Here is a 20,838-nt window from a genome sequence, read left to right on the forward strand (position 1 = left end):
AAATCTCCGAGGGCTACTGCCCATGAGGGAAGGGTTAGGCCGGCCATCATAGTTGGTGATTCAATTATTAGAAATGTAGATAGCACTTCTGTGTAGCATTGAAAAGACCACTTAAACTGATGTCCAAAATATACAAAATATTGGAAGATACTGAGATTTATCAGGCCTCACATCTCCAGGCCTGGATGCGAGACTTGGGGGGGACCTGGGACAAGGAACGTTGGAACACCTGTTTTTTTGAGTATGGGGAGATATGCTATGTCCACAAATATGATTGAAAATGAATATAAAATGCTGTACCGGTGGCACCTTTGCCCCGTGACTTTAGCAAAATGGTATCCGGCACTCTCAGATAGGTGTTGGAGATGTGAAATGGTGGAAGGAACTTTTGCTCATGTGTGGTGGTTTTGCCCTGTAATATGTGCGTTTTGGAAAAAGATACAGGGAGTAGCTAAAGACTTGGTGGGTAGGGAACCACGCTTATGCCCGGAGTTATGGCTCCTGGGACTCTGGCAAGAGGAGAAGGAAATGCGTAATACCCGATTATTGCACTATTTGGCTATAGCTGCCCGATCGGCGATAGCCCAGTGGTGGAAAAAGCAGGAAACACCGCCTTTGAAGATGGTTATCACCAGACTCAAAGGAATTAAAACGATGGAAAAAATTACTGCCTACCGGAGGAATAGGGTGGTCAAATATGAACAGATTTGGGACCCCTTTGATAAGTGGCTTTTGAAACATGAGCCCGAGGTGTGGGACTCTTCATCGGGGTCTGCCCACTGACGGGGTGACCCTTCCGAACTAATTATCTTACACATCATTGCCGGTGTTTGTACATGAGTTAGGAAAGTACCAATTATTGTATTGTATTAGCTCTTAGGATCTTTGAAATATCTCCTAATAGTATGTTTATTATTGCGGTTTCTTGTTGGGGATGTTGTTCAATGCAGGACATGGGCTGGGGGGGGGGGGGGGGGGGAAGGGGAGGGGATTATACATGGAAATGTTTGGATGAAAAGATAGTCCCTTGTGGGATGAAGCTGTATGCTACATTATTGGCTTGTATATTTACTGTTGTCCAAATAAAATGTTCAATTAAAAAAAAAAAAAAAAAAAAAGGAATGTAGATAGCAGGGTGGCTGGTGGATGTGAGGACCGCCTGGTAACTTGCCTGCCTGGTGCAAAGGTGGCAGACCTCACGTGTCACCTAGATAGGATTATAGACAGTGCTGGGGAGGAACCGCTGTTGTGGTACATGTGGGCACCAACGACATAGGAAAATGTTGGAGAGAGGTTCTGGAAGCCAAATTTAGGATTTTAGGTAGGAAGCTGAAATCCAGAACCTCCAGGGTGGCATTCTCTGAAATGCTTCCTGTTCCACGTGCAGGTCCCCAGAGGCAGGCAGAGCTCCAGAGTTTCAATGCGTGGATGAGACGATGGTGCAGGGAAGAGGGATTCAGCTTTGTAAGGAACTGGGGAAACTTTTGGGGAAAGGGGAGACTTTTCCGAAAGGATGGGCTCCACCTTAACCAGAGTGGAACCAAGCTGCTGGCACTAACTTTCAAAAAGGAGATAGAGCAGCTTTTAAACTAGAACAAGGGGGAAAGCCGACAGTGACTCAGCAGTGCATGGTTCGGAGAAATGTATCCTTGAAGGATACTAATGAAACAGGAGAGTTAGGGCATCCCAACAGAGAGGTTAAGCAAACATAGTTCATATGCCTATATGTAAAAAATCACCAAAACTAATGATTTCTGAATTATCCCAAACAACTAAAAAGCAGGTTGTTAAAACAAGCAAAAACCATACTTTGAAATGTCTGTATGCCAATGCCAGAAGTCTAAGAAGTAAGATGGGAGAGTTAGAGTGTATAGCAGCAAATGATGAGATTGACATAATTGGCATCACAGAGTCTTGGTGGAAGGAGGATAACCAATGGGACAGTGCTATATCAGGGTACAAATTATATAGCAATGATAGGGAGGATCAACTTGGTGGGGGTGTGGCACTTTATGTCCAGGAGGGTATAGAATCCAACAGGATAAAGATCATACAAGAGAGTAAATGCTCAGTAGAATCTATATGGGTAGAAATCCCATGTGTGTTGGGTAAGAGTAGTTCTTGTCCAGCAGTAAGTTCGCCCTGATGCAGGTTCCGAAACGTTGCCAACGTCGGCGGTTTCTGTTGAAAAATTGAAGCGATTGCGGCAACTTCAGCTAAGGTTTTGAAGTGGACCGCATAGCCAAAAGATACGTGGGCTAAGAGATGACAAGATAAGTTTTTGTCGGGACAAGATAGGCTTTTTGCCATCACTTAAACAGGTTTTTCTGTTACCATCACTGTCGGGTGACACCAAAACTAGATTTATTCAGTTTATGGAAATCCCATTACCGGAAGCCAACTTGGAAGATAGTGTGGCTTTATGATTCAAAATTTTTTAAAACTTTATTTGTTGCTCATTGAAATTCATAATTTGAACTTTGGTCGATACGAAGTGTCATCGCTGGGAGCCGAATTCGGTCCAGCACCTGAATTTATATAAATGGGACTGCTTCCTAGTGAAATTTTCACATCGACTAATGCTGAAGTATCCAAAGATTTAATTAATTGTCAATTCTGTAATTGTCTTGATATGCATCCAAACCAAGGTTGATTTGAATGATTGTATACAACTGAATTTCTCATAAGAAATGTTTATGATGTAACCATAAGTGTGTGTGATATCGGAAGTTCAATTTGAGTTTATAATTCAATCCTTGTAATGTCATTGAGCAAGATTGATTCATGTTGTTGAATTGTTCAACAGATAGTTAAAAAATCAATTGAACTGTCTAATAGATACAGCTAAAAAATCAGTTGAACATGTCAATGGCATAATATTTAAACCAATGTATTCTGATAGCCAGTTTGGTTTGTGATATCTAGCAGAAATTTACACCAATTTTAAGTAGCAAGGAAATTACCAGCTACGATCTTTAAAGAAATAGAAATTGAATCAATCTTGAATTCAGGTGGTTGGACAATTGACCATATTTACAGTTATTTCTGAGCTCAGAAAACAAGTATATAAAAGTATTTTATAAAATGATGTAAAATTTATTTAAAAAAGTCTTTTCAATAAAAATTTGTATTTTATACAGTAACATGTTCATCTTGGTAGATCATGGGATTTAATTGGATGTCAGTCTATTTCTAACTAGTTAATTCTTTGTCCATTATTCTATACTAGTTTTTTCCCCCTTACAATTGTTCTTATTTTGTGTTTTACAGGTAAATATTTCCGTAAATTAATTGTTATCCATTCTGGACAAGATTCTTGGAGGTAGAGGAATACAAAACTTTTTATATAAACAAAGCAAAGTGAGGGGCATGGCATCTCAGAATCTATCAGCACACAAGGACTGCTGAAGGCCCTGCACTTATTTTTCTTCACCTTCATATTGTGCAACTTGAGGTGAAAAGTATAGAAAAGCAGTATTTTCTGCTTTTCTGTTCATCCTCCAACTTAATATCATGGTGATATTAAGTTGGAGGAAGATTAAAAAAAAAAAATTTTTTTTAAAGCCAGCAGTCAGGTTTGGGAAATGGATGTTCAGTTAACTAATATCCGTTTTCCGAACCCATGGCTGTGCATTGGCCCCAAAATGTCCTAATTAGATCCTGGATCCAGGTTATAAGCTTGCTGAATTAGATATGTTTTTAGTGACTTTTTAAGTTGGTAATGTATTCCAAAGAGATGGGCCCACTAGTGAAAAAGCTCTGTCTCTTATCAGTTCAAGTCTTGCTATTTTAACTGAAAGAATTTCAAGACGACATTCTCCTTCAGATCTTAAAGAATGTACTAGTCTGTATATTCTCAGAACAGAACTGGTCAAACATTTAATGTCATCATGCAGTACCTTGTGAATTAGATTCAAGATCTTAAACTTCATCTGTCACCAATGTAATGAAATTAAAATAGGAGAAATATGGTCATGAAGAGGTATATTAGCAAGTATTCTGGCTGCAGTGTTTTGAACTAGCTGCATAGTTTGTAATCTATAATTAGGAATGCCTATGTAAATAACCTTAGCTAAAAAGGGTAAAGATGAAACCAGTCTATAGTTTCACAATACCACAAGATCTGCTGGTGGTTTTCTAAAGTAGTGGTTTGACTTAGGCTTGCTTTAATGTCTTAGGAAGGTAGCCAGTTGTTAATGAGAGGTTACAATATTGATGACTGCAAGCGCAATTTCATCCTTTATCTCCTTAAGGAATTTAAAGGCAAGATTCTGAACTCAGTTTTCCTAGCTCCGACATTATTTCAGAGGTTGAACTTCATTCTAAAGAGTTCCAGGTACTAGTTGATTGAATGTCAGCTGCAACAATGACAGAAATAGCATTATCAAAATTGCAGGAGGACCTTGTGAGAGACTGGAAGATTGGGCATCCAAATGGTAGATGAAATTTAATGTGGACAAGTGCAAGGTGATGCATATAAAGAAAAATAACCCTTGCTGTGGTTACCAATGTTCGGTTCCACATTAGGGGTTACAATGAATGAAAGATCTAGGCATCATATTGGATAATCCATTGAAATCATTGGCTCAGTGTGCTGTGGCGGACAAAAAAGCAAACAAACAATGTTAGGAATTATTTGGAAGGGAATGGCAAATAAAATGGTGGATGTCAATGCCTCTGTACCACTCCATGGGGAGACCGAACCTTGTATACTATCTGCAGTTCTGGTTACCACATCTCAAAAAAGATATACAGTATAGCTGCATTGGAGAAAGTACAGAAAAGGGTGACCAAAATGATAAATGGGATGGAACGGCTCCCCTGCCCCGACATCAGCCTGCCAATATTCTCTGGAAAAGCCAAACTGTGGCAAAACTTATTATATTTGAAAATGATTATTAACAACCAATCACTCATGCTTCCAACCAATAGCGAACACTGAGTGTAGACAAATGAATTAACGTTCACTAAACTAAGAGACTGGTTAAAACAAACACTTACCTGCCCTCCAATGAATAGCAGCAACAATATTGTTACCTCGCGGCGTTCTCTGGTTTCGGGGGCCGACCCCGATGATGGTCGATGACTTACGGCAAGCCGCAAGCCCCGCCCATCAGAACAAGTCAGACTTCCACCCGGAAGTCCTCGCGTTTGCGTGGGAAAATTTAGTATTTAAAGAGCTGAGACCAGCACAGCATTGCCTCAGCTACAGGCTTGCTGTGCAGGTGCTTCCGTGGTGTTTACCTTCTGTTGGATCGGATTCTGGACTTGCTCTGCCTGCTCCCTTCCCTGACTCAAGACTGTGTTGGCTGTCCTGCAGCAGAGCCCTGAGATACCCTATCGCTGCCTGCGACGTCCTTGCTCCTTTGGCTAATGTAAGACTGGGAGTTACTTTGGATCCACATTACACATACTGTAACAAATATTCTGCAGCATCCGCACCTAAAGGATGAACCACAGGCAAAAATCAGCAGCCAAGGGTGGGTCGGGTATTGGCCTGCCTTTCTTAGAGCAAAGGAAATCATCAAGTAGTAATTTCTCCTTCCTCTGCACTCAGGCAGGCCAATCCAGACAACTGGGATGTACCAAAGCTAAGCCTGGACACGGTGGGAGGCTGACTGCGGTCCAGTTAACACTTTAGGCGCAAAGGCTGCCCTGCGGAGCCTGACATCCAAGCAGAAAAACTTGGGAAAGTATGCACGAAAGACCGCATCGCTACCCGGGAAAACTCTGCTAGAGATAATCAAGGCTCCACCCACAATAGCACCTGAGCCCTGGTAGAATGCACTCAAAGTCACTTAGAGAAAGCAATCTCGGAAACCACACAGGCGGCCGTGATTACATCCTTTTTTCCAATAAACTATAGTCGCCCATGTTGCCAGTTCTGCTCCACCATGGAGCAGAAATCAAACAGACTTCCTAACATGTTTAGTAACCTCCACACAACACTTCAGATGCTGCTCAATATCCAAAGCATGCAAAAAACAATCACATCTCTATTGCTGTCCGACATGGGCAGGAAAAATAGACAGAGTCAAATGAAATTTTATAAACCATTTTCAGCAACAGAAGGCACAGTCTGGAACTGCACTGTCCCAGAGTAACACAGAAAAATCTGTCCTCAAGGAAAGTAGCTTCAAAGAGAGGCTATTTAGTGGTCAAAAGGCAGGACCCACCAAAAATCCAGAACAAGGTTCCAGAAGGGCACCGGTAGCCACCAAGGACGACAAAGATTCTTAACTCCTTCAAGGATAGAGACACATCCAGAGGGGAAGGCCCTCCATCGACTCGCCCCCTATAAGAGGCAAGCACTGTCACATGAAGCTTCCAAAAATTAATGGAATTTCCACTTTGAGAGGCTGATCACATCGCACCAGGCCTTGAAAACACTCCAAATGCTAACATAAGCCAGAGACATAGAAACCATTCCAACCTGGCACAAGATAGAATCACTGCAGCAGAATAACCATGCTTCAATAAACAAAGGACAAAATCAACCCAGAACGTCCTTTTGCAGTAGATCCGTCCAAGGCAACTGCTCGAGAAGTCTGCCCACTAGCAGCCTCCATGGATTAGCATACCATGGCCTCCGGGCCAATCCGAAGCCACCAGAAACACGTGTTTCGGTCTGTCTTGCGATCTTTCACACAACCTTGCCTAATAGTGGTGGTCATGGCAGGAAGGGATATAGCTTTCTGCCCTGCAGTCCTGCTGGAATGAGAGCCTCGCTTCACAGAACTTTCAGATCCCACCTGCAACTAAATAACCTTGAAACACTATCGGCTGAAGTCGCCAGCAACTCCAGAAGGGTGATCCTAGTGCGCAACCATGAGTGGAAAGGCCTCAGCCAATAACTCCCACTCTCCAGGGACCAAGCTCTGACTGCTGAGAAAAATGGCCCTTACATTGTCCTTTCTAGCAATGTGGAAGACTATATTTAACGTTTTTATATACCGAACATTTGTATTCACTTCACGTCAGTTTACATTATAAGTGAGGACCAGGTATTAATCCTAGTCCAATAAACATTAAATTCAATATTTCAAAGGAAAAAGGTAAAAAATGATAAAATTACATTAATAAAACATGTAATAGTTTAAAAGTAATGAAACTTTTAAAATATCAAAATGATGTTGAAATGCCCATAAATTACTAGAAAAATAAGGGTAAGAATAAAAACAGAATAAAACTAATTTAAAAATATTACAAAATAATAAAAATACAATTTTTTACATACCAAAGTACAATAACTAAAAATAAAAATTCCTTGTCATATTATAAAACATGAATATACAATGGGAGAGTCAATAAAAATAATGATTTAACCTGGCTGAATGTAGGCCTACTCAAAAAGCCATGTTTTTAACATTTTTTTGAAAGACTATATATTTGCTTCTTGTCGTATTTTGAGTGGGAGTGAGTTCCAGAATTTTGGCCCGGCCAGCGATAGAGCCCTTTCCCTAAGTGAATTTAAGTGGGCTGATTTTGGATAAGATATTGAGAGAAGTGCCTTCCCTAGCGATCTTAAATTACGTACAGGGGTGTGTATATGTAAAGACAAATTCATTGTCATGGTCTCAAGGCCTGCTTAAGGATAGCTTCAATTCTCCTATCCTGAGCATCTTTTAGAGCTGCCCCTCCTTCTACTGGAAGGGTGGTCTGCTTAAACACAGAACATGCCAGCGCTTCCACCTTCAGAAAATGTAACTGTTCACTCATCACTAGTTCAAAGCGTGACCCCCTTTTAGGTTTTTAGGATAATCAGCTCTTGAAATGCATCCAGGAGGAAAAAGAAATAAGATACTTGCGTAGGGTGACCAAAATGGGATCCATCTTTTGCACACCTAAAGAGTCAACCCCAGTAGCTTCAGAGTCTGAGATAACAGAGTAGGTAACTCATCACTATGAAAGAAATGGAGCAGAGTTCTATGTGGTTCTAAATCTGGAGGGATTTCTGCCTCAGAGGAGAGAAACTCAAATCTTCATCAGAATCATCTGTATTCACAACCTCCTCCATATCAACAGGGACTCCTGTACCATGGTGTTTGCACATGGTAACAACAACTGGGAACCCTGAGTATGTGACCCCACTTTGAAAGTATCGCTGTCTCTGATTGTAGTATCTGGAAAATCCCACTCAGGATAAGGAGACTGGGCCTATACCAGGTTCTACAGGCCTCAATCTAACATCCTCGAATTGAACATCCCCTGAAGTCATTTCTGTCCTACGGCCAACTGAAGAAGGAGACACCTACAATAAGTCCCCCCTGACAGAGGGGACGACCCAGCAGCCAGGCAGCGCTGGCACAGACTCACAGAAATCCTTGGCAGTATTGTCCTTATATGGAAAGCAGCACAGATCGCTAGGCCTTAGACTTGTCACAGGTGCCATATTGCCTCGTTTTCCTTGTGACACCAAATAAAAGACACGTTCAACCAGTCACAACATGCTCACACTCAAGTAGGCACTTGGCGTGCATACAAGTCAGTGCTCAGCATGCACTCATGTCAGCGCTAAATCTCAAATAGGTGCACCACAAATATAGGACACAAATGTATGCCACGAGAATGTGCGCAACTATGTCACCACAGTGCCACGCAGCAGTCATGTGCACAAATAAGTGTGTGAAAATGCTGCCGTGGCCTACTTCATGCCTCGAAGAACCAAGCCTGGGAGTCAAAGGCTGCTCAACCCACTGCGCCTGCGCTGCCACCATACCTCACTAAACTCCCCAGAGAAAGAAGAGGGAGGAAGGAAGAGACACTGACCACTCATGCCTCAGGAGGGAAACCTGGTAAGAAAGGAATAGGGGAAATAAAACCTCCCTATTCTCTGCCTTCTGTTCCTTTTTCATTTATTTTTTTTTTTTTTTAAATACCTGAGCTCAGCCTGGCTGAGAGTACTACCGGGTCTCCAGCTATAGGGGGGGGAAAGAGGGCGAAAGCCTTTACCACCGAGGCTCCCTTGTCCTTCAAACGCTTTGCCTTTTTTTTTTTTTTTAACTTAAAGTCCACGCCTGAAAAAAGGTTGCCAGTCTAAAGGCGCTCAACTGAGGGAGGAACCCATTGGTCTCACTTCAAAAGTACAAGTGGTGCAGTAAATTTCTTTTTTTCTTAATCTTTTTCTTTTTCACTATAAGCAATCCCCGATCAGGAAATGCATGTCCACCATCTGCAGGAGACAGAGAATACTGGTGGGCTGATGTCAGAGCAGGGCTATATATACATGATGTCAGCTTTAACTCCATCTTCATCTGCTGGTAAAGATAATTAACCCACTCGTGGGGATTAGCCTGCCTGAGTGCAAAGGAATCTCATATTCACTGGCATTAGAATTAGGAGCAGCTAAGTTAAATGCACGTCACTTCCACAATGTGATGATCTGACTTAATCTAACCTGCACATCCCCAAATATTGCAAAAAAAAAAAAAAAAAAAAAAACCCTTACAATCCAAGATCAGCAATTTTCTTTAGAGTCTATCTTCAAAAGACATGCTTATTTTCGGGGGAATTTTAAATCCCTGGTGCACACCAATACCAGGAGATATGTGCGTGGCCGGGCCACTTGTGCACCAAGGGCCAGATTTTCTAACCTACACGTCGGCGTAGATTTGTGCGCACAAATCTAAGCCCGATTGTATAACATGCGCGCGCAGCCGCACGCATGTTATAAAATCCGGGGGTCGGCGCACGCAAGGGGCTGCACACTTGTGCACCTTGCGCATGCCAAGCCCTAGGGGAGCCCCAAAGGCTTTCCCCCATTCCCTCCGAGGCCTCTCCAAAATCGGAGGGGCCTCGGAGGGAACTTTCCTTTCGCCTCCCCGCACCTTCCCCTATCTAACCCGCCCCCCCAACCCTACCTAAAGCCCCCCCCCCCCACCTTTATTATTTAAGTTGCACCTACCTCTGGGCAGGTGTAGGTTGCGCGATCCCCCAACCTAGCAGGCCTTCGGAGGCCTCTGGCCACGCCCCCACCCTGGACCGCCCACTCCCCGCCCCTATTTTCAAGCCCTGGGACATATGCGCGTCCCAGGGCTCACGCGCGTCACCGAGCCTATTTTGCAAAATAGGCTCGGCGCGTGCAGGAGCGGGTTTTCGGGGTTACGCGCATAATATACGTGCGCAACCCTTTGAAAATCCGTCCCCAAGCGCATTTTCAGAGCAGCCCAGCCACCCGCATATCTCCTGGTATGCAAAGAAGTGCTGGGCTTTTAAAAAGCGGCCAGCCGGCACAAGGAACCCACTTCAGCTCCAGGGACCAAGTAAGTTTTACAACAACAACAAAAATTACGGTAAGTAGGTGGGGTTTAGGGGATCAGGGAGGAGAGGGAGGATAGGTAGGGAGGGAGCTAGGGAAAGGCCCTATCGCATCACCATGCGTTTATTACAAAATACCCCTCTTGCATGCATGAGTTTGCACCCGCGCGCATCGATATAAAGTTGGGCACACATGCATGTGGGCAGCCAATTTTATAACATGCGTGTGGCGATATGCACATGTTATTGGCACAGTCTCGGGTGCGAGGTCACAGGAACCGCACACACAAGGACACCTGTGTGCCATTTTGAAATTTTACCCTTTTGTTTCACAACTTATTTAATGCTGCAGCTATGACCATTTCACATGGTAGAGGTGAAGAGCCTTTAGCAGTGTCATTGATCAGCAGCAGTAGTATGGGCAGAAGGACTTCAATGTCCCTCCTGTCCATGAAGATCCAGCACTTCCAGAATTGTAAGGAATTGTAAACCATGTTTCCGGAACTATTGATTTGGGGTTAGGGGTTTATAGTGCTCAGCGGGCAGAGGGGATCATATTCTCTATACTGGGATTTGGGGGGATAAGGAGAAAACACAGTTTTAGCCAGCCCAAAATTAAAAGGCCTGTTGCTCAGGGGATTTTGGCCCTCAATGTGCAAGGTACTAATGCAACACCTGGTCTAAGACAGGTGGTACATATTTACCTTTACTGGGATCACTGTAAATAGATGGGGAAGGGAGGGTGTGATACATGACCCTATTTCCCATGGGCCCAATAAAGACCCATTTGCATATGATGCTCCCTTATGTACATGTGGGTAAGTGCTCATTGTAGCACGTTCACATTAATGTATTGATGGCTAGTCTTAATGAGCACATTAAAACTTTATTGCACAGGCCCCTATGAATAAAGTGTGGCAGCTGTTGTTAGTCTGCTTAGATACACAAAAACAAACAACAACAAACAAGCTCTAGATTATATCTTTTCATTAAACAAATGTAATACATTCGTGACTAGGTTTCAAGAACTCTGCTCCCTTCATCAGGTGTCAGTTTCAGAGCAGCAACTGCAGATCAGGTTACAAGTTGACAAAGTCATCTCTCTTGCTAATTTTTATTAGAGAGAAAGATTGGAATAAAATAGCAGAATTAGAATTGTTTAACTTACTGCATTATAAATTAAGAACATTTTTTAGATCTCGCCACTTATTTGTAACTTCAGACAACAATTAGCTCCAAGAATGCAGACTATTGGTAGGAATTTTGTTATACAGCAGATCTATATTTTCCCATTTTACTTGGAATCCTATAAAAACAGCTTTTGTATTAAATGTACTAACAAATGTAATATACAATCAATGAAACATCAGGGACAATTTACAGCACCCTGACATTTGTTCTCCAAGATAACATTTTCCCAGTACTTATATATGTATTTTGAGTATTTTTTTTATAAGGTGCACCTTTTTATAAGGTGCAGCAGGATGCCTAAAACTCATGGAGAATATATCTGCATGAGAGCTCAGTTCAATAAAATCTAAAGCCAAATAGCTCTGACTGATTTAAACTGTAAAATATTTTTAAAAGGCTACCCGACTCATGCAATTCAACTCAAAAGTTTTATCTTCACTAACATTATTTACATGTTTGATTCTTTAAATTGTAAACTTAATTGCAGCAGATTGCACCTGACTTTTTATTTTACCATTATTAGAAAAAACTAAAATCTGGAATTCAAGCAACTTTTTTTTTTTTTTTAGTGTATGTACCATTGTACCGTATATTTCCAAACTGTAAACCTAAGTATAACTAATAAAATCGCATTGGGATACATACTGTCGGCTTTTTATCTGGGAATTTCAGAAATTTTCTTATTGAGTTGCTGGAATCTCAAATTATATTAGAGTCACGGACTCCAGCAGTGGGCAAAAATGCAATAAATTAAAGAGCTGGAGGGGGGGACAGGCAGAAGATAGCAGCAAAGTGCAGAAACGGAAGAGAAAAAGGAGGGAGAAAATGAATGACTAAGGAAAGTCCGCAGCGAGATCCCGGTGCCCAAGGCCTTTTACCTCCTTCCACTTGAGCAGCTTAAGGCTAATCTTCAGGGCTTCCAGTGAGGTTTTGGCCTTGGAGCTGTCCACGGTAACCTGCCTGCGCTGGCTCCGACCGCTGCTGCCGCCGCCACCCTCCTCCTTCTTCGCCTTGGCCGCCTCGGCTTTCTTGGGCACATGGCGGCCGTGGCCTCGGCTAGCCGGCGCTCCCTTGGCCAGGGCGGACTCCATGGCCCTCGGGCTCCCGTGGACGGAGGAGGAGGGGGCGGCGGGGCAAGATTCGCTCCACGCCCGGCCGCTGCTGCCTTGTTTGGGTCGGCTGGTTGACAACGCAACCGCACGGAGGCCCGGAAGGGACAATCCCCGTTACTACCAGCTCAAGGCGAAGCGCTCGTAGAATCCTGCTGCTTTCGTCATCAAACCCACCAACTTTCCTCTCTCTTGGCAATTATGCCTAGCCAATTTTGTGCCTGTTTTCGTTGTCCTGTGTTAAAACGGTTGTTTCCCTCGGCCGGACATCCTAGGAAAACTGGGAATCTCGAGCGGTTTAGGGGACCTTTCGTTACACCCTTAACCACAGAGGTTCAATTAGCACAAGTCAGAAATGCGTGGCTGTAAATAGAATTCTCAAAACCAAAGAGGCAGGTAACGTTCCCTAATCTGAAGGATGGCACAAGATTTCCCCAGCCCTGCTCTATTGTAGCCAGGCGGAGCCGAGGAGTTGTTAGGGGGCGGGGAAGGGGCGTGTCAGGCAAAACAGCATGCCTCCCATTGGATTTTCAAATCTACACCTGCTGTTTTCTCTGAAAATTTAGTGAATACATTTTACCAGGGAATCTTGTGGGCGGCCTGTTTGAAGATTATCTCTTAGATGTGCATACATTTTGCTCTACATTTTTTCCTTAACCAAAGGCGCAAAACAGATTCACAAAAGTCAAACAAAAATTAAAGGAAGTATGTAATGGAAAATCTATGCAGTTGCTTCTCGAAGTTTCTCTCCCTCTTCTATATTTATTTATATTTATTTATTTATTTAGCATTTTTATATACCGACTTTCCAATAACAGAATTACTGATCAATTCGGTTTACATTTTAACAGTAACAATAACATTGACAAGTAAATGTCTTACAATGAACAGGTCGATATAACTTGGATAAGTATAAATGGGGTTAACAAGTAAAAGATACATTGCCTAATGTAGGCATAAGTAAAAGATACAGTGCCTAATGTAGGTTAAATAAACAGTTGCTAATTATAAGACTAGGTTATGTTATAGCTTTTTTTATACCGACATTCGTTTGCTCATCACATTGGTTTACAAGTAACAAATATGTATTATAAATGGTAATACTAATTCTGCATGTGGAAAGGGGGAGGTATATGCCCCTTTTCCCTCACCTTGTTCCACTTTCCTTAACAGATTCCCAGAGAGGTAGAACTATTTCAATAAGAAGGAATATACCCCTAGAAAATGTGGGTCATTTCTTAAACCATGTGGAAGGTAGGGTGTGTGGTACAATTGTGTAAATTTTCCACTAATGCCTCAGCAAACATTGATATTATTATTTAAATCTCCACTGTTAACGGGTTGTAACACTTAATATGCCCTACCATTCACACAACCCGGTATTTTCTTATCAACATTGAGGCATAGAGTTCCTGTTTGGTTAACCACCCAACTCTTCTAGAATCTTTCTTTACTCATGTTTCAGATATAAAAATTTACGTTTTTTGATATTTCCTAGGAGAAATAATATTGGCTTATGAGATGGTTAAGAGCTATTTTGTTGAGATTCTGAAGATTTTGCCTCAAAGTATACCACCTCTATGTAAAGCAAATTATATTCCTTCATATAAATGTTCTTTAAATGTTCAGGAAAGTGGTTCAGCAGTAATTTCTGCTACTAATTTAGATGTCAGGGCTATATTAGAAACTTCTCACGAAATTGTTCTGACTAGGGAAATGTTGATAGTAATTTTTGCCCTGGGAAGGGATAGGGACCTAGTTATGAAACCTTTTTCAGGAGTAGATCATTCTTTTTTAGGTAGTATAGTGAGTGTTTTCCTGAACCTCTGTAAGCACACACTACTTCAGTTAAGGACACAAGTATTAGGGTTGGGGGGCATCTTTTATTTCATAAGTTTCCTTGTAAGGGTGTGGTGGTGTATCAGAAGCACAGGTTTATTTTTTTACAAGTTCTACACCATTTAAGAGATGTCTTTATAATAAAATTAATATTTAGGTAACCCTTAGTATCTAGGTGGATATGTTTGAATTCTGATGGACCTAATCCAATTTTAAAATGCAGTGTATTCTGCTCAATCCTGTATTATCTGCCCCTTCACACTATGGATTTGCTGTTATCTTGTAATAATATTTCATATAATTGATTTTTGCTTTATTATTTTCTGTGCACAAGTTAACATTTCTTGTACTACAAGTCTGTGGTTGTTGTACTTATTAAAAATTCTAAAAGTAAAAAGTGAAAAAAGTAATCTACTTTGAAGTACCTGAAAAAATGGAATATAAATAAATAAAATAAACATGAAAATGCAGTGTTAAAACAAACATGATTAAATCTAAAACAAGTACACAAAAGTTAAAACAAATATACATGATTGAGATACAAACAATAACAAACACAAAAGAATTGAAAGAACTACAGTACAACCACGTTGATAGCTACAAGACGTATTCCTACCTGTGCAAAAGTGTAAGAGAATAAAAGTAAAACAAAAGCAGACAGCTGTGAATCAGATTTTTAAGCCATTCTGATTAAGGTCTTTATTATTTGACAATCTATGGAGCTACCAGACGAGTATCCCTTGCTTAGTAATTATCCTTGCAATGGCCTTTTGTTGAAGGATAGATAGAAATAGGTACAATTAATAAAAATAATCCTAGTACTGTAATCTGCTTTGACATGCCTGAAAAGGCAGAATATTCAAATAAATAAAAAAAAAAAAAGATAATGCTGCACTTTACTGTATCATGCAGCTGGTGAAGACATGAAATAAGAAAATCAGCCCTATAAAATGTTTAAGGTCAACAAATCATATTGCTTGTATTTGTTTCACACCTAATTGTTTTGTTTGCAAGTGTACTTTTAGTATATGACTCCAGCAGTTAAGGACTGATTAGGGATGAGAGCAAAAGAATAAAAATAATTGTACTAGATGACATTTGACAGTGAGCCCAGTGACAAAGATACAGTATTTTATACGGAAAGTAGACATCAAATTGAGAGGTTCATCCTTTTACATTTAGTGATCTTTGGACCAGATGTGCTCTACCGTTTTCCCTATAAACAGAAAAAGAGAAACATTTTAGTATTACTGACCTCATGTGTACTGAGTTGGAGGAGGTCAAAGCATCTTAACCACATTTCCTAATGTGTGCAGGTAAAAAATTGTTTCCTGGCCCCCTGAAATCAAATAATTAGACCAGTTGCCTTCACACACATCTAAGTGTTTCTGTTTTACTGATTTTACCTAGTATTAATTTTTTGTTACGAGCGCGAAGAGCGCAGTCACCTCTAAAGCAGGTATTGTGAGCCCTTGGGCCATGGCGTGACTCAGGGAGGAGCCCCAAGCCACACCATGGGAGGTAAGCTGGTGCAAGTATGGGTAGCCAGGAGCAGGACAAGATAAGACAAGAACTGAAGGTCTGACCCTCAACCGAACCTGCCAGCCTCAGGATGACCAGCAACATAGTGTTGGTCAATGAACAGTCCTCCGACCGTTCCAAGTCCTTTTGGACCTGCCACTGGGTAACGGCAATAGGCGGCAGGCCAGACAGAAGATGAGGGCAGACAAGGCACTGAAGACGAAGACTCTGGGGCAAGGTACTGTAGACAGACTCTGAAACAAGGTACTGCAGACAAAGGCTTAGGGCAGGACAAGGAAGGATTAGACATCCTTGGGAGGATTAGACATTGGCACTGTCTCTCAGGGCACCCTACACAGTCCACCCACGGGACTGGTCACGGACCACCCCGTCCCACTGCGCACCCTACACAACCTGAAGAGGCTGGTCACGGACCACGTGGAGAGCAGGACGAGCGCAGGAGGAGGATCCAGCCAAGGCAAGACTCCAATGACGAAGCTGGTGTCACCCGGAGAACTGCAAGAGCTGGAAGGTCAGGAAGACTCAGGAAACAAATTCAGCTGCAGGCAATTCCAATGACAGAGTAAGTGTCACCCAGAGAACCAAGGAGCTGGCAGGTAAGGAGAACTTGAAGGCACTGGAGAAAAACATCAGGAACAAGCAGACACAGGACATGGCACCATCCTAGTAAAAGAAACCAGTGGAAACCTGGACAAGCATGACATCCAATCCAAAGGCAAAAAGGAACTGAAGTGAAGATCCTTTTATACTGCTGTATGCAGGCAACTTCCTGGGAGGAGTCCAGATGGACCGCCGCTCACTAGCCCTATAAGAGTGGAGAGAAGCCGCGGGCCTGCCCCAAGGGAGAAGGGTGTAGCCCAAACCAGAATGTCCAGGCTGCAGTGGAGCAGGCCTCGAACACCACCGAAGGCCTCCCAGGCCGTGGAGCAGGATCCGGACAATTGCTTAGGCGAGGCCCTGGCTTCGGAGCGGCCTTCGGAGAAAGGTGAAAGGCCTCCTGTGGCACAGCTACAGGAGGAATCGTAACATTTTTAGGGGGTTTATTGTTTTTTTTATTGATTTTTATGTTAATTCATATTATTGACATTTATTTTGGATTATTGTTATGGGGTTATAGGTTTAATAGATATGCATTATTCATGTTCTTTTATGCAGGTTATATAGTATAATGAACTATTTTTTATATTTACACTGTGCACCATCTTGAGCTAAAATGGAAAGATGTTAAAAAAAACCTCTGAACTAAGTAATTATTTTTATCAGTCAGAAGTCTCTTCAGTCCTTTTAGAAATTCTCATTATGTGATTATGAGTCTCCACTTGCTTTCTTTTATACAGATACTTTGCCATGTTATGTAAATCTCCCTTTCTTTCCTTCTTATGGCCTTTTGTTTCTATTTTCCTTATTTATTGTGATGTTTAAATTCTCAAGAGTGAAGAATTGCTCAGTCATTCCATGCCTAATTTTCATTACTTTTTATTACTTTTGTTGTTAATCTCTGCATTCATTTTAGAGATGAATTGTATGAGTAAAACAGTATTTTCAACTCTGTGACTGCTGTGCACAGATTGCATTATCATGGAATATTTAGTACAGGCTACTGAGAAACTTTAAACTGGTTCAGAAAATGAAATTCAGTATACTACACTCTTTCTTCTGAAAATTGTGCAATAAATTTCAGAATAGCTTTCCCCTTCTTTTAATCAAATCACCTGTAGCCAAGACCTTGAGGAACAAATGACATGTAGCTGAGGAACAATTGACATGATCTTTCCATTGTCAATATAATACAAACAGTGCTAGAAATCTTCATAGTTCTATTTTATTCTCTCTACAACAGATTAGATCAGCGCTTCTCAACTGGTGTGACGCAACACACCAATGTGTCCCCAAGCACCAGCTGGTGTGTCACGGCTCCCGGTGTTCCACAGCCCCAGTTATGCTTTCCTTTACCTTTTTCCTGCCCCCGGGGGCCAATGGGAAACCTCCTCCCTTCTTCCTGCCCCAAGGGCCAATTGGAAGCCTCCTCCATTCTTCCTGTCCCCACAGGCCAATCGGAAGCCTCCTCCCTTCTTCCTGCCAGTGGGAGGAGGAAGCCTCTGATTGGCCAGTGGGGCAGGAAGAAGGGAGGCATCTCATAGCCCAGGGGTGGGGTGGTTTGAGGGGGGCTGGGAGGAGTGGCAGTGTCCAGGCCCGTGCTGGAAGTGCTGAAATTAAACACAGCGGCGAGCCACATCAGGAACCGCGATAGAGTAGGGATTCCCCAAAGCAGTAGTGAGTCGCAAGCACGAAGAGGCCGGTTGCTCCGGGGATTCTCCCCCCTCCCCCGATGCATCAGTGAGTGCGGCAGAACTGCATTTAAAGTATAGGTGGCACTCAGCCATGCTGATTACAGATAGGGCAATTGGAGCTCCCAGCGGCTGTAAAAGCAGGCACATGGGAGGCCGCGAGAGCCTAGGGATATCCCGACAGCCAGAAGAAAGGCTTGAGTGCTGTGGCATATTTTTCTAAAATAAATGTTTGCTGCTTCAGTGCGGCTGAGACGGCAGCGGCAGCACTGGGAAATCTGCCACTGCGAAATTAAAGGGGAACATAGCATTGGGGCTCTAAACGAAGTCTGTGTGAGAGACAGAGACTGGGCAGGGAGTTGACTGGGGTGTGTGTGAGAGACAAGAGACTGGGCAAGGAGGTGATGGGTGTGTGAGAGAGACAGAGTCTGGGCAGGGAGGTGACTGGGTTGTATGTGAGAGACAGAGTCTGGGCAGGGAGGTGACTGGGGTGTGTGTGAGAGACAAGAGACTGGGCAGGGAGGTAACTGGGGTGTGTGTGAGAGACAGAGACTGGGCAGAGAGGTGACTGGGGTGTGTGTGAAGGGCAGGACTGGGCAGGGAGTTGACTGGGGTGTGTGTGAGAGACAGAGTCTGGGCAGGGAGGTGACTGGGTGTGTGAGAGAGAGCGACTGGGCAGGGAGGTGACTGGGTTATGTGTGAGAGACAGAGAGAGATATGACTAGGCAGGGAGATGACTGGTGTCTATGAGACAGAGACTGGTCGTACGGTTTAATTGGTGTGTGTGTGTGACTTGTGGGCCCTAAAGAAGAGGACCCTAAGGACAAAGCTTCAGCAGCCTCTGTTGCTTCTGGTATGTGCTTTCAAGGGAAAGGAGTAGGAAAGTTGCTGGAGAAGGTAAGTAAGGGTGGCATTTTAAGTTTATTTTTCTTGATTGACTGCAATTTTAATTATTGAGTATTATGTGATGTGTCAGCCGTTTTGAAATATTTTATTGATATTTGGATAATTTTTAATAATTTTTATAAGTTTCAATTGTTTGACATTATTCTGTTCATCAGCTGTTTTAAAACATTTCTTAATATAGTTTTACAGTTATTTCTGTGCATAAGAACATAAGAAATTGCCATGCTGGGTCAGACCAAGGGTCCATCAAGCCCAGCATTCTGTTTCCAAACAGAGGCCAAATCAGGCCTCAAGAACCTGGCAATTACCCAAACACTAAGAAGATCCCATGCTACTGATACAATTAATAGCAGTGGCTATTCCCTAAGTAAACTTGATTAATAGCCGTTAATGGACTTCTCCTCCAAGAACGTATCCAAACCTTTTTTGAACCCAGCTACACTAACTGCACTAACCACATTCTCTGGCAACAAATTCCAGAGCTTTATTGTGCGTTGAGTGAAAAAGAATTTTCTCCGATTAGTCTTAAATGTGCTACTTGCTAACTTCATGGAATGCCCCCTAGTCCTGTGTGGGGATCTATAGCAGCATGACTTGTTCTGTTTTCCTAATAGGAGGTGTATTAGTGTTTAGGACCTGATTTAATATTTGTAGTGTTGCCTTTTCATAGATAGGGTTGTCATGTGTTCCATAATGCAGGTGTAACTTTGTGCAGTTTAGTTTTTGTGCATTATTACAGATCCTGGGACTGTGTTAGGTGCTATATTTCTCTTTCCATTTCTCCAGGTTTGCACTGCATGCAGAGTGGCTTTTTTTGGTTTTCCATTCCATTTTGTCTCCATATTTATATGGTCTTTCTGTACTTGGTGAAGGTAGGTTCTGTGTGTGTGCCCAAGGTGAGGTATTTTACTAGCATGTAGGCAATTATGTCAGTCTTATTTGTTGTGTTTTCTCAATAGGATATGCATTAGTGGTAAATTATTGCTTTTCATAAGGAGGGCTATTGTGCCTGGTAGTAAAGGAAGTTTGTTTTGCTTTTACTGAGATGTCATCAGAACCAGAATATCTTTTTTTGCATGGTGAGTTCTATGGGTAATGCCCTAGTTCTGCTCTGCATCCATTGTTAGGGGTCAAGGGGGTTCCCGTGGATGCAGAGTGTATGTTTACATTTAGCCCCGTGACGGTCATATGTTCAGTGTGTCACGCATGTGAGAACCATCTGTCAGGCGTGTCCCAGCCGAAAAAAGGTTGAGAACCACTGGATTAGATACCCAATATTTTCACCTCCACCTGCTGGGTAAATCAGTGATGCTTTTGTTTGGTAAGTGCAACTTCACAACCCATCAAAGCCATCATTAGCAGTTGTCTGAATTCAACAGTAAAGACTGTTATAAATTTAATGATATGACGAGGACAATGTATAATATTAACATTACAGGAATCCTGTCTGACTATATAACACAAGTTGTAGTTTTGGATATTGTCAACCAGAAGATTGATCAGCTCAGATTGCCAATGGGTTTCTCCATTCGTGTTTTGACTGTGGTCAGTATTTTGTTTTGTTTTGTCAGTGTTCTTCATTCTAAAGCATATGGGGATAGTCTTAAAGATCTAAACATGTATACCCAGGAGGAAAGGCAAGATAGGAAAGATATAATAGAGACATTTAAATATCTCAAAGGTTTCCATGCACAGGAGGCAAGCCT

General features: G+C 42.3%; 1 protein-coding gene across 4 annotated transcripts in view; it reads right to left on the reverse strand.

Annotated features, from left to right (window-relative positions):
• Positions 1-13,010, reverse strand: part of TTLL11 (tubulin tyrosine ligase like 11) — a 505,614-nt gene extending 492,604 nt beyond the window's left edge. For 2 of the 4 annotated variants that reach the window (XM_029612608.1, XM_029612610.1), the window contains exon 1: positions 12,327-13,006. In XM_029612608.1, the coding sequence (XP_029468468.1) occupies positions 12,327-12,539 (213 nt within the window). In that variant the 5' untranslated portion in view covers positions 12,540-13,006. Of the gene's footprint in view, positions 1-12,326 lie in introns of all 4 variants that reach the window. The other 2 variants (XM_029612607.1, XM_029612609.1) reach the window with 2 other exon arrangements.
• Between the last annotated feature and the right edge of the window lie 7,828 nt (positions 13,011-20,838).

Source organism: Rhinatrema bivittatum, chromosome 8, assembly GCF_901001135.1.
Source record: "Rhinatrema bivittatum chromosome 8, aRhiBiv1.1, whole genome shotgun sequence".
In the NCBI taxonomy this organism is placed as follows: domain Eukaryota; kingdom Metazoa; phylum Chordata; class Amphibia; order Gymnophiona; family Rhinatrematidae; genus Rhinatrema; species Rhinatrema bivittatum.